The 26,437-nt window shown below is 53.5% G+C and overlaps 2 protein-coding genes and 2 long non-coding RNA genes across 5 annotated transcripts in view; 3 read left to right on the top strand and 1 right to left on the bottom strand.

The window, feature by feature from the left end:
* The window catches only part of LOC118978542 (patr class I histocompatibility antigen, A-2 alpha chain-like), a 68,083-nt gene extending 42,612 nt beyond the window's left edge, over nt 1–25,471 (top strand). Inside the window, exons 7-8 of one of the 2 annotated variants that reach the window (XM_037034024.1) lie at nt 10,427–10,474; nt 24,954–25,471. In XM_037034024.1, coding sequence (XP_036889919.1) covers nt 10,427–10,474; nt 24,954–24,958 — 53 coding nt within the window. In that variant the 3' untranslated portion in view covers nt 24,959–25,471. Of the gene's footprint in view, nt 1–10,426; nt 10,475–20,999; nt 21,121–24,953 lie in introns of those variants that run through there. The other variant, XM_037034021.1, reaches the window with a different exon arrangement.
* LOC118978544 (uncharacterized) lies at nt 1,843–21,398 on the bottom strand. Its single transcript, XR_005064745.1, has 4 exons — nt 21,386–21,398; nt 18,809–18,811; nt 9,159–9,170; nt 1,843–1,929 (listed from the first exon to the last, which is right to left on the bottom strand). It is a non-coding gene; the product is annotated as an uncharacterized LOC118978544 (long non-coding RNA).
* LOC118978546 (uncharacterized) lies at nt 9,626–10,420 on the top strand. The gene is made up of 3 exons (XR_005064747.1): nt 9,626–9,657; nt 9,754–9,858; nt 10,284–10,420. It is a non-coding gene; the product is annotated as an uncharacterized LOC118978546 (long non-coding RNA).
* Nucleotides 17,323–18,939, top strand: LOC118978543 (patr class I histocompatibility antigen, A-126 alpha chain-like). The gene is made up of 2 exons (XM_037034027.1): nt 17,323–18,071; nt 18,573–18,939. The coding sequence occupies exons 1-2, from the start codon at nt 17,999–18,001 to the stop codon at nt 18,842–18,844; spliced, it is 345 nt and encodes a 114-aa protein (XP_036889922.1). The 5' UTR covers nt 17,323–17,998; the 3' UTR covers nt 18,845–18,939.
* Nucleotides 25,472–26,437: the final 966 nt, after the last annotated feature.

The following is a 26,437-nucleotide window of genomic DNA, read 5'->3' as shown; positions in this document are numbered from 1 at the left end:
CTGAGACCCTCTCTGGAGGCCTGACTCTGGGTTTGCTGAGTCATCAGCCACAACCTGAGTCTGTGTCTCCCCTGAGAGACCTGGACACTCCTACCCTAGGTTCTCACCCTGATTCTGGAAATTTTCTGGAAATAAATTGTCCCAGGAGCCTCTGTCAAGACTGGTGTCTGGGTGTTGCACTCCCTACCCCCACCCCCGCTGTCCTGTCCACTCTCAGCGTGGTCACATGAACACTGCTGGAGTGTCCCATGACCATGCAGAGTCCCTGATTTTTGTCACCCTCCCCTCAGACCATCCAAAGACACACGTCACCCACCACCCCATCTCTGACCATGAGGTCACCCTGAAGTGCTGGGCCCTGGGCTTCTACCCTGCGGACATCACCCTGACCTGACAGCGTGATGGGGAGGACCTGACCCAGGACATGGAGCTTGTGGAGACCAGGCCTGCAGGGAATGGAACCTTCCAGAAGTGGGTGGCTGTGGCCATGCTCCCTGGAGAGGAGCAGAGATACACATGCCATGCCCAGCACCAGACAATGCCTGAGCCCCTGACCCTGAGATGGGGTGAGGAGGGGGTGTGGGCACAGAGCCTCTCCTCAGGGTGTCCCTGAGCAGGGTCAGGAGTCAGGTATAGGGATGACCTCGCACCTTTCCCTTGCAGACCCCCCTCCTCCGACTACCATCACCATCATGGGAATCGCTGCTGCCCTGGGTGTCCTTGGAGCTGTGGCTGCTGGAGCTGTGATGTGGAGGAGGAAGTGCTTAGGTGGGCAAGGGGTGGGGCTGGGTTCCCTGTCCCCCTGGCGGTCAGGCCCAGGTGGAAGTGTGCTCTGCCTGGTTAATGGGCATCGTGTCCCCACATGGGTGCTTGTCCATCTGGGGCCTGTTTCCTAACAATGACTCTTTGGTGAGGCCTGTAGGAAACTGAAGGACACATTTATCACCTGATGAGTCTAATGATGGGGACTGATTCCCAGGTGTCAGAGGTCAGAGGGGAAGGTTCCTGCTGAGGACAGACGTCCACGGGGTGTAGGTCCAGTCCCAGCCTGTGGACTCTCCCTGTCTTTCCTGATCCTACCCTGGGTGTTCAGTCACAGTTCTGGAACTTTCCCTGTGCTTCATAATATGAGGCTCCTCTAGGTTCACAGGACCCAGCCTTCCCCCTGACTTCTCACAGAATGTTTTCTTCCCACAGGCAGAGGCAGGGAGAGCTAATGGTAAGGCTGCCTGTAAGTCTGGGTGTTGAGGAGGTGACATTTGGGACCCTTGGGAGAGTGTGGGCTGGAGTGTGTGAGGGGGGCTCCCCCAGCCCATAACTCTGCTGTTGTGTCTTCCCCAGACAGTGACAGTTCCCAGGGCTCTGATGAGTGTCTCACACCTCCTGATGGTGAGACCCTGAGGGCACGAAGTGGGGGGCATTTAGATCAAGGGGCACAGCTGTGTTTTGGGGATTCTCACAGTGGGACATTCTGAGCATGAGGTGGCTGTGGGGGAATGGGACGCTTCTGAGACTAACCTGAGTTTGTTCATGACAACTTTCTTTCCAGTGTGACAGAGCTCCCTTGTCCAGGACTTGGTGCTGAAACAGTCACTGCAGCCTCCCCTTGGGACTTGAAGGATCCCTGCCTGCTGTTCCTGCAACCAGCATCAGAACGTGTCTGTGTTCTTATCAGCATCATGTCAGGAGGTGGTCACCAGGTCACCTTCCCCACCAGGACCTGTGTCCTCTCCCCTGGGGGCTGTTCTTGCCCAGCAGAGTTGGGGTGAGGCCACCCCATCCTGGTCCTTCTTCACCTCGGTCATCGTTGTTGTTCCTTTGTCTTTGCCGATTCAGGAGAACCTTCTCCCACCAGGACCTGGGATCCCAGGGACTTGAATGTCACCCAGGCCTCTTGGTGCCTCCAGGACTGTGCTCAGTGAGGGCCTCCTGTGGCCTCCTCGTCAGCCTGAACTCAGGCCTGGGTCTGGTCCTCAGCCTGTATTTTGGGGGTACTTGTGGTTTCTTTGTTTTTGTAGCTATTATATCTACTGTTGGTTTCTAATTAAATTATTAGAGTATTTTATTAAATTATTAAGATGTCCTTTTATAAATTGATTGGGGTTCACTGGATAAGAGGTTCCTGTAGGTTTCAGGTGCACATTTGTACGGTACAGGGTCTGTACATTGTACTGTGCGCCCACCACCCAAAGTCAAACCATCTTCCCTCACCAGGAACGAGGCCCCTCCTCCCTCAGACCCCTTCCCTCTGGGAACCACCACACTGCTGTCTGTGTCCCTGAGTTCCAGGTCTATGTCCCACATGTGAGGGAAATCATAAGGTTCTTAATTGTTTCTCTCTGACTTGTTCAGCTTAGCATGATATTCTCAGGGTCCATCCATGGTGTCACAGATGGCAGGATTCCATCTTTACTTTTTTCCTTTAAGATTTTTATTTTATTTTTATTTTTAGAGTGGGGAATGGAGGGAGAAACAGGGGGAAACATCAGTGTGTGGTTGCCCCTCAAGCGCCCCCCATGGGGTCTTGGCCCACAACCAAGGCATGTGCCCTGACTGGGAATCAAACCAACAACCCTTTGGTTCACAGGTCAGTGCTCAATCCACCGAGCCACACCAGCCAGGGCTCCCTCATTTCCTGTGTCTGAGTAGTTCTTGTGTATGAGTTTTCATCTCATCCTCCTCTGGGTGTCCCCATCTCACAGCCACAGGAGTCACTTTGCCTGTCGTGGTCCCCACATGGCCAGGGCGGCCCCTGACTCAGGAATCCGTGGTGTCCAGAGGTGAAGTGTCAGACTCACCCCGCTCTTGCCTCCCTGGGCCTGATCCTTCTCCCACCTTTTCCCACCCTCCTCAGAGGAACCGGGTCCTGGAAGCAGCAGAGAGCAGGGGCCTGTGAGGTCTCCTCTCAGATTCCTTCCTGCTGCGATTCTGCTCTGCTCGGCCGCCGTCTCCCCCGCCCTTCACTCCAGTGGGGGCCCCAGTGCAAACTCGGGGATGCACAGGGCAGAGGCCCCTGCAGATTTAGGGGGCAGCACCCTGGGGCAGTGCGGGGGCATCGATGGCAGCGTGAGTGCAGGGCCAGCTGTGGCTGCCATCTCCCAGCAGGGGGCTGGGGACACATCAGTAAAGACACTGTCACCAGAGCACGGAGGTGTCCTACAGTGAGGGGTCACTCAACCAGTGTTTCCTGAGGACGGGGTAGATGACTCACCATTTTCACATCAGGAATGCAGACATAGCTTGGAGATATTACGAGACTGGATCCAAACCACCACAATAAGGCAAATGTTGCCATAATCTAAGTCATACAAATTTTTTTGGTTTCTCCATGCATACAACAGGTAGCTACGGTGGTCTTTCAAGTGGTAACAGTGTCACACCTAGAAATTAATATGCAGCCCTGGCTGGGTAGGTCAGTGGATTGAGCATGGCTCTGAAACCAAACAACCACAGTTCGATTCCCAGTCAGGGCACATGGCTGGGTTGCAGGCCAGTTCCCAGCAGGGGACACGCAGGAGGCAACCATACATTGACATTTCTCCCCCTCTCACCTTGCCCTCGCCTCTAAAGATAAATTAATTTAAAAATCTTTCAAAAATAGAAATGAATATGCATACCTTCATTAAAATATACTCTATTGCTTAAAAAAATGCTGTGGTATCATCTGAGCCTCTAGTAGGTTGAAACATTTTTTCTGGTGAAGAGCCTTACCTTCAATTACTTTTTAAATTTTTTGTTCATTTATTTTTAGAGAGGGTGCAGAAAGGAGAGAGAGAGGGAGGAAATATCTGTGTGAGAGAAAAACACCAAATAGTTGTCTCTCACGTGCACCCAGACAGACACGTGGCCCACAACCCAGACAAGAGCCCTGACCAGGAATCGAACAGGCCACTTTTGGTTTTCAGGACATGGACCAACACACTGAGCCACACCAGTCAGGGCACCTTCAATTAAAAAGAAACACAATAGGCCTGGCTGGTGTGGCTCAGTGGATTCAGCCCGGGCCTGCAAACCAAAGGGTTGCCAGTTTGATTCCCAGTCAGGGCACATGTGTGGGTTGTGCCCCATGGGGCACTCGAGAGACAACTGCACAATGATCTTTCCCTCTCTTTCCCCCTTAGCCTCTCTCTCTGAAAATTAGAATGCCATCGCACACATTAGAGGGTTGCAAGTTCGATTCCCAGTCAGGGCACAAACCTCGGTTGCAGGTTTGGAACCTGCTCAGAGCACGTCCAGAAGGCAACTAATCGATGTCTCTCTCTCTCTCTCTCTCTCTCTCCCTGGCTCTCTAAAAGAAATGAAAAAAATTTCCTGGGGTGAGGACTAAAAGATGTGCTTTGCAGAGTTTCAGCAGAAGAGTAGATGAAGCAGATGATCCCATCAGCAATATGGGAGATAGGAAACCAGAAAACAACCAATCCGAACACCAAAAAAAAAAAAAAAAAAAAGAATCCAAGCAAATGAGGGTAGTGGAAGGAGCCTCTGGCTCCTTCAACCCACCAGGATTACCATCCTGGGGGTGCCCAAAAGAGGAGAAAGAGCCAGGAAGGGAAGTCAATTTGGAAAAACAATGACTTAAAACTTTCCCAATTTAGCAAAGGAAATACACAAGTCCAGGAAGTGCAGAGTCCAAACAAGATGATCCGATAAAGGCTCACACCAAAAAACAGCGTGAATAAAGTGCAACGGGTAAAGACAAAGAGAATTTAAAAGCACCAAGATAAAAGCCGGTAACTACCTACTATGAAGCTCCCATAAGGTCGTCAGCTGATTTCTCAATAAAAACTCCTCAGGCCAAAGGAGATTGGCAAGTAATATTCAAAGTGACGAGTAGCAAGGACCTACCACCAAGATTACTCCACCCAGCAAAGCCATCATTTAGAATTGAGGGCCAGAGAAAGAGTTTCCCAGACGAGAAAATGCAGGAGTTCATCACCACCCAACAAGTATTACATGAGACGTTAAAGTGTCTTCTTCAAAAAGAAGAAAGAAAAACTATGAGTAATAACATGGCAATAAATCCATATCTATCAAAAATTACTTTAAATGCAGGTGGATTCATGGCTCTAGTCAAAAGACATGGGGTCACCGAAGAGATAAGAGAACAAGACCCTTACATGTGCTGCCTACAAGAGACTCCATAAAATCGAAGGACACACAGAGACTCAAAGTAGAGAAATGGAAAAGGTATTTCATGTAAATGAAAACAAATAAAGCACAACCCAAAAAGCTGGGACAGCAATACTTGTAAAGGCTATACAAAATCTGTCTGGAAAAAGTACAGGCACTGTTACTATAGGGAGAATGGTTTGCAGGACCATTCTCAGGTTTGTCAGTGTAACCTGGCATCCAAGGCGAGTGGACTGCAATGCGCATGCGTGAACAGTGATGCCTCCACTGTGCGGGTCAGTGGGGGCGGTAGATGCTGTTGAGCATGTATGCTACCCTGTGGTGTCACATTCGAAATGACTGAGCGAGTAGAGCAACGAATCAGATTTTGCGTCAAGCTTGAACATTCTTCCACGAAAAGTAATTGGAGGACTCAGAAGGCTTTCACAGATGAGGCGAGGATGCAGTGAGTGCAGCGCAAATAAAAGTGTGGCACGGACGCTCCAAAGATGGTCAAGAAGAAGGCGCAGCAGAGGCACATCAAGCTACGTTGGCCCTGGCTGGTGTAGCTCAGTGGATTGAGCACGGGCCTGGGAACCAGAGGATCGTGGTTCGATTCCCAGTCAGGGCACATGCCTGGGTTGCAGGCTGGTTCCCTGCAGGCCAACTCCCAGCAGGGGACCCCCGAAAGGCAACCATACATTGATGTTTCTCTCCCTCTCTCCTTCCCCTCTAAAGATAAATAAATAAATAAAATCTTTAAGAAAAAAAAAACATCAAACTACGTTAACAGTGTTTTTCGGTTGTGAAGATGTTGTCCACCACGAGTACACCTCTCCAGGCCAAACAATTAAAAAGGACCACATCAGTCCTGGCTGCTGTGGCTCAGTGGATGGAGCATGGGCCTGCAAACCAAAGGGTCGCTGGTTCGAATCTCAGTCAGGGCACAAGCCTGGGTTGCAGGCCAGGTCCCCAACAGGGGACACATGAAAGGCAACCACACATTGGTGTTTCTCTCCCTCTCTTTCTCCTCCTCTTCCCCCTCTCTAAAAATAAATACATATTTTTTAAGTACTACATCAATGTTCTTCCTCAGTCGAGAGTTACAATATGTCAAAATGGGCCCCGACTGTGGGGCAACTGGTGACTGACAGCTTCATCACACCGATGCGCCTTTCACGCATCACGTCTCCTGCAGAGGTTTTTTTTTTTTTTGGAGAAACATCAAATCACCCAAGTGTACAGACCCCTACATCCAGATTTGTCTTTGAACTACTACTTCTTGTTGGCCTTGCCCCGCGTTCTTCACTGGGTCTTTGTCTTTCTTGGCTGACTTTCTAGCCAAATTTCTTCTTTGTGTCCTTCAGCGGCACAGGGAGCATCATGGAGCACCTAGTCCCGCTGCTTCCTAAGAAGAGGCAGGACCAAAAGGCCAAATGGATAAAATTTTTAATGGTCTTTAACGAAAATCGGGAACATCATGGGGAAACTAAAATGTCTCCCATGATGACCAAGAAAGTGCACAAACACACTCCTGCTCCATTCCCAAGTGTCAACGCCAGGAAAGTGACCTGTGAGGGCTGAGTCAGCCTCTTCTTTAAGGAACAGCAAGTTCACGTGAGACAATGAGAGACACAGAAGCTGTGATGACTGAGGTTTGGTGAACTGGCGAACACTCTCAAATGAACGTGAGCTTCTCCCTCAAGGAAAGTCAATGGGCAGTGGACACCTGACAGCACTTGCTGTCTGGATGGAATGGAAGCTCTCAGAGGAAACCCAGGTTTTGGCAAACGTGTGTCTCCCCAGGGCAGCCAGAGGACTTCCCAGAGCTGACGACCGTTTCCAGTGGGGTCTGGGGTAACGTTAACAAGTGTGATTTTTGATGACGTGTCATTAAATGCACCAACACTGGGAGATCTCTCTCACTTAGTGAGACGATGCATCACTTTCCAATAATCCTGCATCAGTACAAGAGCCACTGAAGTAACACAACAGAGTAGGAAACACTCAATGGTGTAGTTTCAGGTTCTACTTTGCAAAGGGATTTTCAGGAAGTACCCCGTGTGTGGCTTTAGTGAATGCTCAAAGATGAATACCCACACTTATGTTTATTAAAAATGCTCCTCCTACGTATCCGTGTGAGGCTGATTATTTCTTCACATACTGCCACCAAAATAACCGATTAAACACGGAAGCAAATGTGAAATCCAGGCCAAGCAGTAGTTTCGACTGTGCTGCTTGCTCTGCCACTTTGCGGGAGGTGACCGCCAGGTCTACGACAATGACGTCACTGTGTGGAGTGCTCGGGGCAGGATTCATGGAACTGAATATGCCCTAGGGGCTGTCAAACCAGGTTCAGCCACAGTTGGCCTAAAACCAAAACCCCACGCAGTGTTGGTTGCATTGAAGGGAACGCAGTCAGAGCTTGCAGCTCATCGGGAAAAAATCCTCCTTGTTGACAACCACATTGGCGTCTCCATCTCGGGACTCACGGCTGATGCTAGACTGTTACGGGATTTTACCCACCAGGAGGGTTGGAATTCCAGATTTGCATTGCACAGACCTCTTCCTGTGTGTCATCTTGTAGCTCCACCTGGAAGTAACTGCATCCAGATACCAATGCAAAGAGATGGCCGAAGACCCTATGGTGCCGGGCTGCTTATTGCTGATTATGGTGATCCGGGTCCTCATAGTTTCCAAACCCGTCCATCTGCCAACTCCTTTCACCAAAGAGCCACGTCCCTGGGAGCCCATTCTCAGTCAGCTCGCACTTACGTGGAGAGACGTGTGTCTGAATTTATGGAGCGCAGTTGGAACGCATTGATTAAGCACGGTCTGTGAGGTTTGAGAGAGACTCTTCCTGCAGCACAGGGCCCAACTCCAAAGGATGTGTCCATGGCAATTGTTGGTAAAGACTCGGAGTTTATGGTCATGGTGATGTGTCCCCACTCGTGGAAGGTCTTGAAGAAAGGCCACAGGGAAAGGCACGATCTGCTCCACCAGCTGTGCTGAACCTGCAGAAAAGGCTGATGAACTGACAGAGCGTTAAATGATAATCCCCCCAGTCTCTACCTGTATTATCAAATGTGTAAGAACGCAGGAATAGCCCTGGCTGCTGTGACTCAGTGGATTGAGCTCGGGCCTGTGGACCAAACAACCACGGTTCGATTCCCAGTCAGGGCACATGCCTGGGTTGCAGGCCAGTTCCCAGCAGGGCTGGCTGCACAAGAGGCAACCATACATTGATATTTCTCTCCTTCCCTTTCCCTCTAAAGATAAATAAATATAATCTTTAAAAAAAGAACCCAGGAATATGCTCTGATGACAATAATTTATTGCAATAATTTATTGCACCAAAAGATGCAGTGGTAGAATGATGTTTTAGGAATCGGTCCAGTGGCAAGCTTTTCCCAAGCGAGTTCACTGAAACCACATAACAAGACGCATTTTTCCTTGAGAGGGTCTATATATTCATTTTCTAGAATGTAGAGTGATTTGTACTAGTGTTTTTAATATGAAAAACATAGTGTCTTTGTGGTTTTAAATATAACTGTGGTTTTAAAGATAACCTGCGCTCCTGGACCATGGCCTACACGGCCCCCTGGATCAATAGGAACAGGCTGATGAAGTCTCTGATGCGGACAGCATGAGGACCTTCCTGGAGGGCAAGTGCGTGCACTGGCTCCGCCTGTTCCTGGAGCAGGGGAAGGAGACCCTGCTCCGAGCAGGTACCAGGGCGCGGGCCTCCCCAGGAGGGGATCTGTGGGCTGGGGCGGCTTCCTACAAGGAGAGGAGGGGAATGGGGCAGTGTCAGAGTGTCCCCCCTGCTCGGGAGAGGGAAGAGTCCCCCAGGTGTCCTTATTCTGTGACTCACCACCGGGCCCAGCTTTCTCTAAAGGACAGTAAGGGACCCAGCCTCTCACAGAAACACCCACAGCGGGTCCCTCACACCCTGCAGCACCTGGGGCACCAGGAACCTCCCCCTGGTTCTGGGGCTGAGACCCTCTCTGGAGGCCTGACTCCAGGTTTGCTGAGTCATCAGCCTCCACCTGAGTCTGTGTCTCCCCTTACAGACCTGGACTCTCCTACCCTAGGTTCTCACCCTGATTCGGGAACTTTCCAAGGAAATAGATTATCCCAGATGTCTCTGTCCAGGCTGGTGTCTGGGTGGTGCACTCGCTACCCCCACCCCCACCCCCACTGTCCTGTCCACTCTCAGGGTGGTCACATGAGCACTGCTGGAGTGTCCCATGGCCATGCAAAGTTCCTGAATTTTCTCACCCTCCCCTCAGACCCACCACCCCATCTCTGACCATGAGGTCACCCTGAAGTGCTGGGCCCTGGGCTTCTGCCCTGCGGACATCACCCTGACCTGGCAGCGTGATGGGGAGGACCTGACCCAGGGCATGGAGCTTGGGGAGACCAGGCCTGCAGGGGACGGGACCTTCCAGAAGTGGGCAGCTGTGCCCGTGTCCCCTGGAGAGGAGCAGAGATACACGTGCCAGGTGTAGCACCAGGGGCTGCCTGAGCCCCTGACCCTGAGATGGGGTAGGAGGGGGTGTGGGCACAGAGCCTCTCCTCAGGGTGTCCCTGAGCAGGGTCAGGACTCAGGCCTGAGGTTGACCTCTCACCCTCCCTTCACAGACCCCCCTCCTCAGATCACCATGATCATCGTGGGCATCACTGCTGCCCTGAGTGTCCTTGGAGCTGTGGCTGCTGGAGCTGTGATGTGGAGGAGGAAGTGCTCAGGTGGGCAAGGGGTGGGGCTGGGTTCCCTGTCCCCCTGGGAGTCAGGCCCAGGTGGAAGTGTGCTCTGCCTGGTTAATGGGCATCGTGTCCCCACACGGGTGCTTGTCTATCTGGGGCCTGTTTCCTAACACGGACTCTTTAGTGAGGCCCGTGGGAAAGTGAGGGGCCAGTTTATCACCTTATGATTCTAGTGATGGGGACTGATTCCCAGGTGTCAGAGGTCAGAGGGGAGGGTCCCTGCTGAGGACAGACATCCAGAAAGGCAATTGGTCCAGTCCCCACACATGTACTGTCGCTGTATTTCCTACCCTGATGTTCAGTCACAGTTCTGGAACCTTCCTCTTGTTTCAGGAGTGTGGGTCTCCTCTAGGGTCACAGGACCCAGCCTTCCCCTTGACTTCTCACAGAACATTTTCTTCCCACAGGCAGAGGCAGGGAGAACTACACTCAGGCTGCCTCTTAGTCTTGGTGTTGGGGAGGTGACATCTGGGACCCTTGGGAGAGTGTGGGCTGGAGTCTGTGAGGGGGGCTCCCCCACCCCGTAACTCTGCTGTTGTGTCTTCCCCAGGCAGTGACAGTGCCCAGGGCTCTGACGTGTCTCTCACAGCTCCTAAGGGTGAGACCCAGAGGCAGGATGTGGGTGGGTATTTGAACCGAGGGGCGCAGCTGGGTTTTGGGGAGTCTCAAAGTGGGACATTTCTGAGCCTGCGGTAGGTTGTGGGAGGTGACACTTCTGAGACTGACCTGAATTTGTTCATGACAACTTTCTTTCCCAGCACGACAGAGCTGCCTTGTCCAGGTTTGGTGCTGAAACAGTCACTGCAGCCACCCCTTGGGACTTGAAGGATCCCTGACTGGAGTTTCTGCAACAAGTATCTGAACACGTCTGCATTCAATAAATTTAACTATATATTTATATATATGAATTAAACGGAACTGATTTAGATGAAAAACTCCAAGGTGTATCATTTCCGGCAGGTGTATTTCTATCCACACCTTCATCCCATTTGTTAAGCTGTCATTTTAGACTCATACACTTCCCATGAGGTGTGGAGACCCAGGTAGGACAGACTGCGGGCCCCAGGACAAGGGGACCCCACGGCTTCCCAGTGATGTTCCCTGTGACCACCTGTGCTCCATGCACTACTCAGGGTTTCTTCCTGCACATCTGAGTGTGACCTTCTGGACCCTGGCTGTGGCTGGTTAGTCCCCTGATTCTAACCGAGTGCTGCTTTGATGCTTAGGAGTCACCCCAAGCTTCCAGGCCCCCCTCGTATAGACCTCAGGGGTGTCTGTGTGGCTTCAGAGAGCTGACCAATCAGAAGATGAGGACACCTGCTTAAAGCAGGAACTGTTCCAGCGTCCACTGTCCTTAATCCACTGCAGACACTGCTCTCATTCTGTGGAGGCTGAGTCCTGGAAGGAGCCCATGTCCTTCGTGGCTTCCTCTGAGAGTTCCTCCTCAAGGCAGAGCCCTCGGGCCACAGGGTCAGTCTGGCTGCTGAGGTGAGAACAGAATCAGGAGCCCGGGGACCAGCAAGGCAGGAGGGAGAGGTGTGGGGAAGCTCCCAGGGTTCCAGGCTGCAGGGGCTGGGTGTTCTGATGGGGCTGTGAGCGGTGGGAACAGTGGGGAGGGACTGGACACTGAATGCATTTGGAAGGTGGATTTCACAGCATTTCCCAGTGATTCAATCTGGGGTGTGGGAAGGAGTCAAGGAGGGCACCCCACATCTGTGCTGTTCCAGCAGAAAGATGGGGTTATACCAGCAGAGACGGGGAAGATGCTGGTAGGAGTATGTGGGGGGGAGGGGTGGGCATTTCAAGCATTCAGCTGAAGAGAAGGTCAAGGTAAGACGTCTGTTCGAAACACCAGTGAGCAGTCAGATTGGACAGATGAGTGTGGGGACTTTGAGGAGAAATGTCTGGGCTGGAGACCTAGGTGTGGAGGTGATGTTATAAAAATGACATTTAAATCCATGAGTGTGGATGAGGCCACCACGGGAGCAAGGACTGCGGGACAGGAAGGAACAAGGACTGGACGCTGCACCTCCCTGTCCTGACAGTGGGGACGTTCATCCTGGTGGCCAGGTCTCCCCGTCACACAGTCACCATTTGGTGTTTCTCATTCATCAGGGATTGACAGGGAGATGCTCTGAGACTGTCCTGCTGTGCCCTTCACCACTTCCACACTCACCCTCCTCAGCCCCTCTATTAACTTCCACCCAAGTCACGGACAATATGGTGGCTGTCCTGTGTCAGGTCTGTTCACTTATGAGTAGGGTGTGGAGTACAGCGGGGAAAGTAAGAAGTGATATTGTCGTGACTACATATGGTGTCCGATGGGTACTACACTTTCAGGGAGATTCCTTAAATAGCTATATAAATGTGTAATCACGGAGTTCCGTGGCTGAAAGTAATACAACATTGTATGTCAACTGTAGTTAAAAAATAAAAAATCTCATGGACACGGACAACAGTGTGGTAAGTGGGGTGGGGGTTGTATCGGTGGTTGGGGGGATAAAGGCTGGTGGAAAAAACAAATAAAAGAAAAAGATAAAAAGCATCGTGAGTTGAAAAATAATTTGGACTTCATGCCCAACATTTTGACATGAGACATGGGGAGAAATTTGAGTATTTCGTGACAAGCCCACAGGCCGTCCTGGTCTCAGCCTGATTTGCATTCACACAATTCAGTGGTGAGGTGGGTCCCAGGCTGGGGAAATGAATTAAATGCCCATGTAAACGTTTTCTCCTTCTGGGGAAGGAAAGGCAGTTCATACATCGCCACGGGAGGGTGGAGGGCACATGATGCGTTCCTTACTGTGGGGAAAGTCAAGTGGAAGTTCCACATCGTGAAAACCTTCGAATGCTGGCTTTCCGAAGTGATAGCCCTGAGGGGTTTCTGGAGCAAATAATGGAACCCAACATTTTGTAATTTGCACATAAAAAGACTTATATGTGGGTTATTGGGAGCTCATTTTCTTTAGGGACAAGCCACAGAACAGACCTCAGGCCGTGAGCAGGGAGAGCTGTGAGACTGGAACCCACAGGGGGACCATCCCTGGGTCACACAGGACGACCAGTGTGGTTGCCTCAGGTCTGGGAGTGTGTAAGGCTGCCCCACAGGCCGCCCCCGAGCTTCTCAGGTTACTCTGTGGCCCCCTTCCTTCCACACGCCCCCCTTTTGGTCATAAGTCAGTCAAAGCGCCAATTGCTGACCAGCCCTTTGGGTGGGTAGGAGGCCCCTGGGTGTGAGGAAGGCTCACTCCCCAGCCGTCTTGGAGTCAGCGACTATCTTGCTGAACAGAGCAAACCGCTGGGAACAGGGCCAGACCGGAACCCCGGAAGGTGTTGAAGGTCCAACTGTCATCATTCAGAGAAGGCGGGGGAACGGGAGGCAGCCAGAGCCTTCGCCCCCTTGTTTGTGAACGTTCTGGATCTTTTCCAGTTTTCAAGCTGCCGAGATATCAGTCTTTTTGCAGCTGGTCGTAAGTTCTGTTTTTCTGCCTCTTAGTGTAACATTTGCACGTCGGGGACAGGAGTAACTGTACTAAACCCACTACACCGATTAGCAACAGAAAGCGTCTAATAATAGACAGGAAGCGTCGGAGGGGAACAGGCGTCCAGGCCACCAAAACCCTGTGCATGTATCAACAGTCTCAGTAACCTAATCATGTCTTCCCTCCCTGGTGCGCTGTCCTTCCTACCTTGCATGTCGTGGTTGTCTGGACAACCGTAGTATCAGGAGTGCTACTATTTCACGATTCAGAAGCTCTAATTTTCCTTCTGGCCACTTGGTTTCCATAGAAATCACCTCACGGGAAGGATCAGGTTCACTTTCCCAATATGTCGGACTTCCAGCATCAATAACCTCGGGCAAAGTGATTTCGCCTAGGATTTTAGTGTTACACCCCCTTCCACTCATATTTAACATAAAGATGGTGTTATCACAATAAAAATCACTTAGTATAGCAGCATTCTCAACCCCTCCCAAGAAAAAAGCCCCTTTTCCATATAGCAGTGATTTGTGGAAGAAACAACAGACCCCAGTTGTATTCCATATAAATTGGGGGCGTGACCATCACCTTCTCAGGTTCTATGATTAGACAGGGAGATGGGCCCCCATTATTTATTGGAATAAATTTGGCCCACTTACTTCCCGTAGGAAGTACCCCGGGTTGGCGAGGAGGGTCCCTATGCTAGCTGTTGAACACTGAGAATCTGAGCTTAGGACCTCACTGACGTGCCTGGGCTTCTAACCCACTACATGTAGCTTGCCTTGCCCATCTAAATTTTCCAAAATCCAGGGGGAACATATGAGTCCCATGACTGTCTAGCCTGGGTTCCTGCTCCCACTCCAGCCGCCACGGTTTGGTAGCTACCTCCGACCGCGTCTCCATCTGCGCGCACAACAGGCCTGTGTTGTTCCGGATCCCACAGGTCCCACTGCTGGGTCTGGTCCGGAGTTTGCACAGTCTGTGGAGTCTGTTCATCCATGGAGCTCAGGCCTCACTGATAAAACGAGGACCCATTTCAGATAAAAAGCCTTTTCTGATGAATGACGTTCTTTGTTGACTGCAAGTTCAGCTTGTCCCTGAACACCAAGGCCAGCCCCTAAGCCTGCAAGTACCCCCTTTTATTTCCTTTCCAGGGCGGGTGGGGTTCGATCCACCAGAGGTGTTGTTGCCATTGGCCAGCCATGGCCAGGGAGCAGCTGGGGTGCACTGACTGGACCCAGACATGTTGACTTTCCCATCCACAGTTAAGGGGGTAGAAGTCACCCCCAAATGAACTAGAGTTTCAGTGTTCCATACGGGCTTCCCACAAGCGTCCAGGATACAGGAGAGTGGGGTATTTACAGAGACAGCCGCCCACCGAGTAATAACAATCATTTTTGAAATAAGGAGCCATTGGTATTTTTCGTTTTTCACAGACATCCAGCCACAGGCGCATGCGTCTGAGGGCCACAGCCAGCCAGAGGAGTCTGAGGGCCACACACACTGTGACAGATAAGGCAGGTCACTGCAAGCCTTTCCCACCCAACCAGGTATTTTTCATCACCCACTGCTATAGCACACAACTCTCCTCTAGGGGGCGCCACCTGTGATTCCAACAGGGGAACCATTGGGGATGTGTTCTTGGAGGAATTTCCCCTCCATGGGTTCGTTGTGACAGACTTATTGAGGAAAAAAATGTAGCAAAGCTTATAATGATAGAAGGAGAAGCCCAATGTGTGGGCAACCAAGCATTAACTTCATTATCCTAATAGATCATTAGAATGCCATTGTCCAGCCCTGGCTGGTGTAGCTCAATGGATGGCGCACGGGCCTGTGAAGCAAAGGGTCGCCGGTTCAGTTCCCAGTCAGGGCACATGCCTGGGTTGCAGGCCAAGACCCCAGCAGAAGACACATGAGAGGCAACTACACATTGATGTTCTCCCCCACTCTTTCTTTCTCTTTACCTTCCCCTCTCTCTAAAAATAAATAAATAAAACTATGTTTACAAAAAAACCCAATATGACTGTCCAGTAGGTGGGAAAGATGAGCAGGCACCAAAGATAAGTTTTCCATATCTAAGAAGGAAGCGGTCTGCATGGATGGGTCCTGTTTCTACCAGGAAGCCATGAGGAGGATAATGACACTACAAACTCATCTTATGTACATTCCGTCAACAGCAGCATCAACTTGTGAGCCTACAGGACCCGTTGCTGTGTTGGGACAGCCGTCTGCCTGCCTGGTTGGCGGCTTCTCGTCCTTGAAAAGTCCTTGATCTCCGCTGTGGATGGAGGCGAGTGTCAGGGAAGGGACATATCTCCATACACTATCAGGTGCCTTTGAAAAATGAGACATGTGGGACTTCTGCCAAGATGGAGGTGTAGGTGGAAACATTGTATCTTCTCCCACAACCAAGTTTGAATACAACGGTTTAGTAAACAAAGATGCAGCCAAATAACAGAAAATTGAACTATACGGAAGTCCGACAACAGCAAACCCTTCAACCGGGACTGGTAAGAGAGGCGGAGCCAGCAGCGGAGCAGGGCCGGGCAAGAAGGATCCCCCGACCCCAGGCGCCCAGGCAGCCGGGGTAGCATCTGGCGGACCCAGTGTGGGTGCGGGGCTGCGGGCTGACCGCGCTGGCACATTCGTGTGCAGTGGGACTGACTAGAGGGCGCGGGCAGACCCCAGCAGCAGAGGCAGGTAGCAGAGGGGTCCACCATTGCTTTCCTTTGGCCCCGCCCCCACATACAGCATCACAACCCAGCGACTGAGTGGCCCCGCCCTGGTGAACACCTAGAGCTCCGCTTCTCATACACAACAGGCACGAACAGTCCAAAATTGGTCCATAGGTCCCTTCACCAGATGCACAGGGAGGCCAGAGACCAATCCCGAAGGAGAAGGTTCACGTTCACCGAAGGGTGTGGCTCTCAGGCTGAGGTGCACTCTAGGGAGAGCTTCTGTCCAGGGCAGAGGGAAGGCTTCTGAAGCTCTGTCCAGTTGAACTTTGGTGTCCCTTTGGTCTGTCCCCCAGTCCAGAGGGTGGGGTGAGGGGCATGTGAAAGTGCTGCAGAAGAGGCCAAAGGTTCCAGGCAGATTTGGTGACCTGCCCAGTGAAATGAGTCCTCGGTCACTATGTCACTCAGAGGGACTCCCCAGTGGGGAGTTATTGTTTCTCACAAGAATTTCTAGATGTTAAGGCTGTCGCTCTCCTGCAAGGCAACACCTCAACCCAGTGAGGAAACATACAAGTCACCACCCATGTACATTTGTGTCCCTGACACAGTGACATTTGGATAAAATGCCAAACATCACCGGGACCCACAGGGAGTGGGAAATGTCCTTGGGACCTGGGGAGTGGGTGCCTGGGCTGCACTTTGGACAGACAGGACACCTGCTGTAGTCCTCATGAGCTGCCGAAGGAGGAGGTCTCCAGGGACAGTGTTCACTCCATGGAATCACCTTTCCAGGACCCCAGTGTGGTGGCTCCTGTGCAGGTTCAAGTGCAGGAAGTTGGGCCCCTACAGGGAAGATGGGTTCTGATTGGGTCCAAGCCACATCTCTCTGCCTGGGTCAAACTTTCCCCCTTTCTGTTGCATATTCCCTTTTCTCCCTCCATCGCTGTCTGTTGAAACTATAAACGATAATCCTTTATTGGTTTAATAGAACTCAGGGTACATTTTTGGGCCTGGATTTGTCTGTGCAATGCCACCTGCCTAGATTCAGCGTGGGCAAAATGAACTTCCTTTCCCTTCCATGGTGGCAGCTTTAGAATGCCCCAGAATTCTGATAATAGCCCATTGTTTGGGGTCCTGGGTGGCATCTGATAATCCTGCAACCGATTTTCCGTTTCTTTGCGGGCTGCCCTGAGGAAGTGAGGAGGCCTCACCCACTTCCCCATCATCTCACAGTTTTGAGCTACACCAGGTGCACACGACTCTCATTGTAAACACTCGCTACTGACCTTTGTACAGGTGACAAGCCCGAGTTAGAGCAGTGAATTCAGCTCCCTGGGCAGATCTTACTTCCATTGGATGAGAGCTGTCAATTCTGTCCACCACGGAAGTTATTGCATATCCAGCTGGCTCATGTTCCTGCTCATCCTTCAGGTGAGATCCCTCTGTAACCAAACTAAAGCAGCAGCAACAATAGCAGTTTCCTGTACATCACTCCTGGGAACCCGGAGGTGGTCAGTCAGCACAACACAACTGTCTTCATGCTGTCAAGGGGGTAACAGGTGCAGGGTTAAGGCGGTGACACCGAGTTAAAGTGATACCGGGTGCAGAGAGCAGGACGCTTCCTAAGAAGCCAAACAACTGTCGGAGACGTGTTGAGTGTGATGAGAGGTCAGTAAAGAGCGGAATGAGGGGAAAAATAGATAAAGAAACGCCCCTAACGTCTCTGTTCTCTTTAGGCACCCCGGCTAATCTCCTTTCTCTTTACGCAACCGGACTACGCCAACTCACTCCAGGACTCAGCAAAGAGTTCTCCTTGTTTACCCAGCGCGGGATGGAAGGACCCTCCTGACGCAGCTCAGTCTCCCTCCCATTGGATGTCCGGCCTCAGAGGAAGCCAATCCGCGTCTCGGTGGGTCCGGTAACCAAGGCTCCACCCAAACGGTTTGGTAGACTGGTATGATCTGAGACATGTTCCCCCGACCCCTCCACCTCCTCCTGTTGTCGGGGACCCTGGCCCTGGCCCTGGCCCAGAACGGGGCGGGTGAGTGCGGCGGGTGAGTGCGGGGTGGGGAGGGAATGGCCTCTATGGAACAGGACTGAGGGGCCTGCGGAGGCGCAGACCTGCGGTGCGCAGGCAGCACCGCCGGCCCAGATCCTGGCCTCCCAGGCCTCCCGCACTCCGGCCTCAGTCAGGCCTCCCCATTTCCCGCCCAATCCTTTATTTATTTATTTATCTTTAGAGGGGAAGGGAAGAAGAGAGGAGAGAGGGAGTGAAATATCAATGTATGGTTGCCTCTCGTGGGCCCCCTGCCCGGAACTGTATCCCCTGCTGGAACCTGGCCTGCAACCCAGGCATGTGCCCTGACTGGGAATCGAACCGTCATCCTCTGGTTCGCAGGCCCAGGCTCAATCCACTGAGCTACACCAGCCAGGGCCGGCCCAATCCTTTCAAACACCGCCCACCCTGCAGTCTCCCAGGCCCCAGCTCCCACCTCCCCACAGCGAACCCAGGACCTGCGTCCACCCCCGTCCCCGCCCCCAGGCCCCCACACCCTGGGATATTGCCGCGCCGCCATGTACCTACCCCAAGGCCAGAAGAACCGCTACATCGGCGTCCTCTACGTGGACGACACGGAGATCGCGCGGTTCGACAGCGAGGCCGCGAGTGCCACGATGGAGCCGCGGGTGCCCTGGGTGCAGCAGGAGGGCGCACAATTTTGGGAGGAGCAGACGCGGGAAGTCAGGCACAACGAACAGCTGAGCAGAGCGAACCTGAACCAGCTGCGCGCACTACAACCAGAGCCAGGACGGTGAGCCACATGCGCCCAGGGCTCGGGGATAAACCCAACCCCACAGACGGGCCGGAATCTCGGGGTCCCAGCAGTACCCTGAGGCTGCTGCAATGTGGGGCGGGGCTGACCTTGGGCGGGGTCAGGGTGTCACACTTGGCAGGAAATGACCGGCTGCATCGTGAGATCGGACGGGCGCTTCCTCCGCGGGTTCAGTCACTTCGCCTACGAGGGCACCGACTTCCTCGCCCTGAACCCGGACCTACGAACCTGGACCTCGGCCTCCGGGGTCAGCGGGAGCGACCTTGTGCGAGTCCCTGACGCGGACCTTAGGATGTTCTTCCTGGAGGACACGTGTGTGCGTCGCCTCCACCTGCTCCTGGAGAAGGGGAAGGAGACGCTGCTCCCAGCAGGTTCGGGGCAGGGTCTCCCCAGGAGGGCATCTGTGGGCAGGGGAAACTTTCCTACAAGGAGAGGAGGAAAATGGACCAGTATCAGAATCCTCCTCCTGGTCGCAAGAGGAAAGAGTCCCCCAGGTTTCCTTATTTTAGGACTGTATAAATGTAACTAATCCTTAACTGTTAAGGAGTTGAAATTACATTTGGCCCTTTGAAGGCAACTGAGAGGCTGATGTGACCTCCGTGAAAATGAGTTTTACAGCCTGAAGCACCTGGGGCACCAGGAGCTCTCCCTGGTTCTGGAGCTGAGACTCTATCTGGAGGCCTGACTCCAACTTTTGTGAGTCATTCTGCCTCCACCTGAGTCTGATTCTCAACTTACAGATCCGGACACTCCAACACTAGGTTCTCTCCCTGATTCTGGAACTTTCCAGGGAATATGGCCCTATCCAGGCTGCTGTCTGGGTGGTGCCATGCTGGAGTGTCCCATGGCCATGCAGAGTTCCTGAATTTTCTCACCCTCCCCTCAGACCCTCCAAAGACTCACGTGACTCACCACCCCATCTCTGACCACGAGGTCACCCTGAGGTGCTGGGCCCTGGGCTTCTACCCTGCTGACATCACCCTGACCTGGCAGCGTGAAGGGAAGAACCTGACCCAGGACATGGAGCTTGTGGAGACCAGGCCTGCAGGGGACGGAACCTTCCAGAAGTGGGCAGCTGTGGTCGTGTCCCCTGGAGAGGAGCAGAGATACACGTGCCATGTGCAGCACCAGGGGCTGCCTGAGCCCCTGACCCTGAGATGGGGTGAGGAGGGGGTGTGGGCACAGAGCCTCTCCTCAGGGTGTCCCTGAGCAGGGTCAGGACTCAGGCTTGAGGCTGACCTCTCACCTTCCCCTCGCAGACCCCCCTCCTCAGACCACCATGACCATCCTGGGCATCACTGCTGCCCTGGGTGTCCTTGGAGCTGTGGCTGCTGGAGCTGTGATGTGGAGGAGGAAGTGCTCAGGTGGGCAAGGGGTGGGGCAGAGTTCCCTGTCCCCCTGGGGGTCAATGGGCATCTCTGCCTGGTTAATGGGCATCGTGTCCCCACACGGGTGCTTATCCTTGTAGGGTCTTTTTCCTAACACTGATTCTTTAGTGAGGCTCATGGGAAAGTGAAGGCCTTATCATTTGATGGTTCTAGCAATGGGGACTGATTCCCAGCTGTCAGAGGTCAGAGTGTAGGGTCTCTGCTATGGACAGATGTCCAGGTGGGTGGTTGGCCCAGTCCCCACACATGTACTTTCCCAGTGTTTCCTCATCCTACCTTGATGTTCAGTCACAGTTCTGGAAATTTCTCTGTGCTCCAGGAGTGTGGGGCTCCTTTAGGGTCACAAGACACAGCCTTCCCCCTGACTTCTCACAGAACGTTTTCTTCCCACAGGCAGAGGCAGGGAGAGCTACATTCCAGATGCTGGTAAGTCTGGGTGTTGGGAGGTGACATCTTGGACCCTTGGGAGAGAGTGGGCTGCAGTCTGTGAGGGGGGCTCCCCCACCCCATAACTCTGCTGTTGTGTCTTCCCCAGGCAGCGACATCGTCTAAGACTCTGATGTGTCTCTCACAGCGCCTAAGGGTGAGACCCTGACGGCAGGAAGAGGGGGGCATTGGGACTGAAGGGCACAAATGGGCTTTGGGGATGCTCAGAGTGGGACAATCTGAGCCTGCAGTGGGATGTGGGGGAATGGGACACTTCTGAGACTGACCGGAGTTTGTTCATGACAACTTTCTTTCCAGGGTGACAGCTGCTTTCTATGGGACCTGGTGCTAAAACAGTCACTGCAGCATCCCCTTGGAACTTTAAGGATCCCTGACTTCTGGTCCTGCAAACCGGCATCAAAACTTGTCTCCATTCTTATCAGGACAGTGAGGAGCAGGTCCCCAGGCCTCCCTCCCCACAGGGACCTGTGTCCTTTCCTGTGGGGACTGTCCTGTCCTCACAGAGTTGGGGTGAGGCCACCCCATCCTGGTCACTCCTCGTCTGGGTCATCTTTGTTACTCCTTTGTCCTGGCCACTTCAGGGGAACCTCTTCCCAGCAGGACCTGGGATCCCAGGGACTTGAGTGCCACCTGGGCCTTGTGTTGGCTCCAGGACTGCGCTCAGTGACGGCTTCCTGTGGCCGCGTCACCCTGGGCTCAGGCCTTCAGCCCCCGTTTGGGGTATTTTTTTCTTTCTGTACATGTTATGTATATATTCTTATTTCTTATTAAATTATTGCAATGTTTTTATTAAATTATTGGGGTGTATTTTTACTAAATGTACTGGGGTGCACTGGTTAAGAGGATCCTGTAGGTTTCAGGTGCCCATTTCTATGACACAGGGTCTGTATATTGAACTGTGCGCCCACCACCTAAAGTCCAACCATCTTCGCTCACCAAGTAGGAGACCCCTCCTCCCCCAATCCCCTTCTGTCTGGGAACCACCACACTGCTGTCTGTGTCCCTGAGTTCAGTTTTATGTCTCATATGTGAGTGAAATCCTGTACTTCTTAGCATTTCCTTTCTTTCTTTTTTCAGATTGTATTTATTTACTTTTAGAGGCTCGGGGCCAAGGTCTGAGGCCTGAGTTTGAGGCAGGGACCCTCAGTGCTGGGGGCAGTGCCCTTCGATTCCGGGCTTACCCTTCTGCCTGGGATTTCATTTTCCATTGTCACAACCTACGTCTATGCCCGGATATTCCTGTCGCAACCGCAAGCCTCATTGTGATTGGATATGCGAACTGTAGAAAAACCAATCAGCATGATCGTGGATCCGAATTAAGCAACCTATTCCTCCCCCGACCCTACGATTGGACAGGGTCCCAGACACCGGCTCGTGCTGCTCTCGGGGGACCGGAGCCTCACAGAGACCTGGGCCGCTGAGTGCGGCGTCGGGAGGGAACGGCTTCCGTGGAGCAGGTGCGAGGGCACCCGGGAAGGACGCAGGACCCAGGACCCAGGAAAGCCGCGTGGCCAGCAACCGCAGCCCAATCCCAACTGCAAACTCCCTCCTCGGCCCCGCCCCCAGCCCCGCCCCCTCCGCTCAAGCACCGCGAACTTTCCGGTTTCCAGCGCTTCAAATCGAAGCCAGCCGCTCGCCCCGCCCCCCCACCCCCACCCCCCACGCCCCGTCCTCAGGCCCTTGAACTGTGAAAAATTTCAACACCGGCGCGTCCGGACTGACCTGAAGAACCGGACTGACCTGCGTCTGAAGAACTGGTACAGCGTCCTCTGCTATGTGGACGATACTCGGATCTCGCGGCTCGACAGTGACGTCCCGAGGCCCAGGCCGGAGCCGCGGGTACGGTGGATGGAGCGTCCATGAGAGAAGCAGGAGGATCCTGAGAAGCAGGACGAGCAGACGCGGGAAATCAAGCCCAGCGAACAGACTAGGCCGGCGAACCTGAACGAGCTGCACGCCCGCTACAACCAGAGCGAGGACGGGGAGCCACCGGCGCCCGGGTTCGAGCACGGTGCACAATCTGTGGTTCGAGCCTCACCCGGAGGTTGCGAGACTCGCCCTGCGCAGCAGCCCACGGGATTTGACCGCGTTTCCTTTTAATCACCCCGGGGCAGGTACGGGCCCGGACCTGTCCTGGGGGCGGAGTCAGTGGCCCAACCCACAAAAGGAAGGGAGTGGCTGCAGAGTGGAATTCAACAGAAGGTTCCTCCCAGGAAACGATTCAGTTCGCCTAAGACGCACCGCCTAGATGGCCCATTCGAATGGGGGGACCGGCTCTACTAGACCGAGGCCCACACGGCGGCCCGGATCACCTGGCGCAAGTCCCTGCAGGTCCATGACCCGGACCTCGGGATGGTCTACCTGGAGGACGCTGGCGTGCGCCGGCTCCACCTCCTCCACCTGCTCCTGGAGAAGGGGAAGGGGAGACCCTGCTACGAGCAGGTACCAGGGCGCGGGGCTCCCCGAAAAGGGGATCTGTAGGCTTGAGGGTGCTTCCTACAAGGAGAGGAGGAAAAGGGGGCAGTGTCGGATCCCGCTCCTGCTCAGGGGAGGGAAGAGTCCCCCAGGTCTCCTTATTCTGTGACTCACCCGCAGGCCCAGCTTTCTGTAAAGGACAATAAGGGACCCAGCCTCTCCCTGAAACACCCACAGTGGGTCCCTCACACCCTGCAGCACCTGGGGCACCTGAACCCTCTCCCTGGTTCTGGGGCTGAGACCCTCTCTGGAGGCCTGACTCTGGGTTTGCTGAGTCATCAGCCACAACCTGAATCTGTGTCTCCCGTGAGAGACCTGGACACTCCTACCCTGGGTTCTCACCCTGATTCTGGAACTTTCCTGGAAATAGATTGTCCCAGGAGCCTCTGTCCAGGCTGGTGTCTGGGTGTTGCACTCCCTACCCCCACCCCCGCTGTCCTGTCCACTCTCAGAGTGGTCACAGGAGCACTGCTGGAGTGTCCCATGACCATGCAGAGTTCCTGATTTTTGTCACCCTCCCCTCAGACCCTCCAAAGACACATGTCACCCACCACCCCATCTCTGACCATGAGGTCACCCTGAAGTGCCGGGCCCTGGGCTTCTACCCTGCTGACATCACCCTGACCTGGCAGCGTGATGGGGAGGACCTGACCCAGGACATGGAGCTTGTGGAGACCAGACCTGCAGGGAATGGAACCTTCCAGAAGTTGGCGGCTGGGGCTGTGCCCCCTGGAGAGGAGCAGAGATACACGTGCCATGGGCATCACCAGGGGCTGCCTGAGCCCCTGACCCTGAGATGGGGTGAGGAGGGGGTGTGGGCACAGAGCCTCTCCTCAGGGTGTTCCTGAGCAGGGTCAGGAGTCAGGCCTAGGGTTGACCTCTCACCTTTCCCTTGCAGACCCCCCTCCTCCGACTACCATCACCATCATGGGAATTGCTGCTGCCCTGGGTGTCCTTGGAGCTGTGGCTGCTGGAGGTGTGATGTGGAGGAGGAAGTGCTCAGGTGGGCAAGGGGTGGGGCTGAGTTCCCTGTTCCCCTGGGGGTCAAGCCCAGGTGGAAGAGTGCTCTGCCTGGTTAATGGGCATCGTGTCCCCAAACGGGTGCTTGTCCATCTGGGGCCTGTTTCCTAACACTGAGTCTTTAATGAGGCCTGTGGGAAAGTGAGGGACACATTTATCACCTGATGAGTCTAATGATGGGGACTGATTCCCAGGTGTCAGATGTTAGAGGGGAAGGTGCCTGCTGAGGAAAGACACCCATGGGGGTGTAGGTCCAGTCCCAGCCTGTGGACTCTCCCTGTCTTTCCTGATCCTACCCTAGGTGTTCAGTCACAGTTCTGGAACCTTCCCTGTGCTTCATAATATGAGGCCCCTCTAGGTTCACAGGATCCCGCGTTCCCCCTGACTTCTCACAGAATGTTTTCTTCCCACAGGCAGAGGGAGGAAGAGCTATGCTAAGGCTGCCTGTGAGTCTGGGTATTGGGGAGGTGACATTTGGGACCCTTGGGAGAGTGTGGGCTGGAGTGTGTGAGGGGGGCTCCCCCACCCCGTAACTCTGCTGTTGTGTCTTCTCCGGGCAGCAACAGTGCCCAGGGCTCTGATGAATGTCTCACACCTCCTGATGGTGAGACCCTGAGGGCACGAAGTGGGGGGCATTTAGATCAAGGGGCACAGCTGTGTTTTGGGGATTCTCAGTGGGACGTTCTGAGCATGAGGTGGCTGTGGGGGAATGGGACACTTCTGAGACTGACCTGAGTTTGTTCATGACAACTTTCTTTCCAGTGTGACAGAGCTCCCTTGTCCAGGACTTGGTGCTGAAACAGTCACTGCAGCCTCCCCTTGGGACTGGAAGGATCCCTGCCTGCTGTTCCTGCAACCAGCATCAGAACGTGTCTGTGTTCTTATCAGCATCATGTCAGGAGGTGGTCACCAGGTCACCTTCCCCAGCAGGACCTGTGTCCTCTCCCCTGGGAGCTGTTCTGTCCCAGCAGAGTTGGGGTGAGGCCATCCCATCCTGGTCCTTCTTCACCTGGGTCATCGTTGTTGTTCCTTTGTCTTTGCCGATTCAGGAGAACCTTCTCCCACCAGGACCTGGGATCCCAGGGACTTGAATGTCACCCAGGCCTTGTGGTGGCACCAGGACTGTGCTCAGTGACGGCTTCCTGTGGCCTCGTCAGCTTGAACTCAGGCCTGGGTCTGGTCCTCAGCCTGTATTTTGGGGGTACTGGTGGTTTCTTTGTTTTTGTAGCTATTATATCTACTGTTGCTTTCTAATTAAATTATTAGAGTATTTTATTAAATTATTAATATGTCCTTTTATAAATTGATTGGGGTTCACTGGTTAAGAGGTTCCTGTAGGTTTCAGGTGCACATTTGTACGTTACAGGGTCTGTACATTGCACTGTGCGCCCACCACCCAAAGTCAAACCATCTTCCCTCACCAGGAACGAGGCCCCTCCTCCCTCAGACCCCTTCCCCCTGGGAACCACCACACTGCTGTCTGTGTCCCTGAGTTTCAGGTTGATGTCCCACTTGTGAGGGAAATCATAAGGTTCTTCATTGTTTCTCTCTGACTTGTTCAGCTTAGCATGATATTCTCAGGGTCCATCCATGGTGTCACAGATGGCAGGATTCCATCTTTACTTTTTTCCTTTAAGATTTTTATTTTATTTTTATTTTTAGAGTGGAGAATGGAGGGAGAAACAGGGGGAAACATCAGTGTGTGGTTGCCCCTCAAGCGCCCCCCATGGGGTCTTGGCCCACAACCCAGGCATGTGCCCTGACTGGGAATCAAACCAACAACCCTTTGGTTCACAGGTCAGTGCTCAATCCACCGAGCCACACCAGCCAGGGCTCCCTCATTTCCTGTGTCTGAGTAGTTCTTGTGTATGAGTTTTCATCTCATCCTCCTCTGGGTGTCCCCATCTCACAGCCACAGGAGTCACTTTGCCTGTCGTGGTCCCCACATGGCCAGGGCGGCCCCTGACTCAGGAATCCGTGGTGTCCAGAGGTGAAGTGTCAGACTCACCCCGCTCTTGCCTCCCTGGGCCTGATCCTTCTCCCACCTTTTCCCACCCTCCTCAGAGGAACCGGGTCCTGGAAGCAGCAGAGAGCAGGGGCCTGTGAGGTCTCCTCTCAGATTCCTTCCTGCTGCGATTCTGCTCTGCTCGGCCGCCGTCTCCCCCGCCCTTCACTCCAGTGGGGGCCCCAGTGCAAACTCGGGGATGCACAGGGCAGAGGCCCCTGCAGATTTAGGGGGCAGCACC

Source organism: Sturnira hondurensis, unplaced genomic scaffold (assembly GCF_014824575.4).
Source record: "Sturnira hondurensis isolate 20B ecotype Veracruz unplaced genomic scaffold, ASM1482457v3 Scaffold0021955, whole genome shotgun sequence".
In the NCBI taxonomy this organism is placed as follows: domain Eukaryota; kingdom Metazoa; phylum Chordata; class Mammalia; order Chiroptera; family Phyllostomidae; genus Sturnira; species Sturnira hondurensis.
The sequence above is the reverse complement of the archived record's forward strand: the minus strand, read 5'-3'. Positions and strand labels throughout refer to the sequence as shown.

What these genes read in the sequence shown, in the direction of transcription:
- LOC118978543 (XM_037034027.1), top strand. Translation starts at nt 17,999, where the DNA reads ATGTTCCCCCGACCCCTCCACCTCCTCCTGTTGTCGGGGACCCTGGCC. An exon ending in CCTGGCCCAGAACGGGGCGG is followed by an intron (nt 18,072 to 18,572) that starts GTGAGTGCGGCG and finishes CCCCGCCCCCAG; the next exon opens with GCCCCCACACCCTGGGATAT.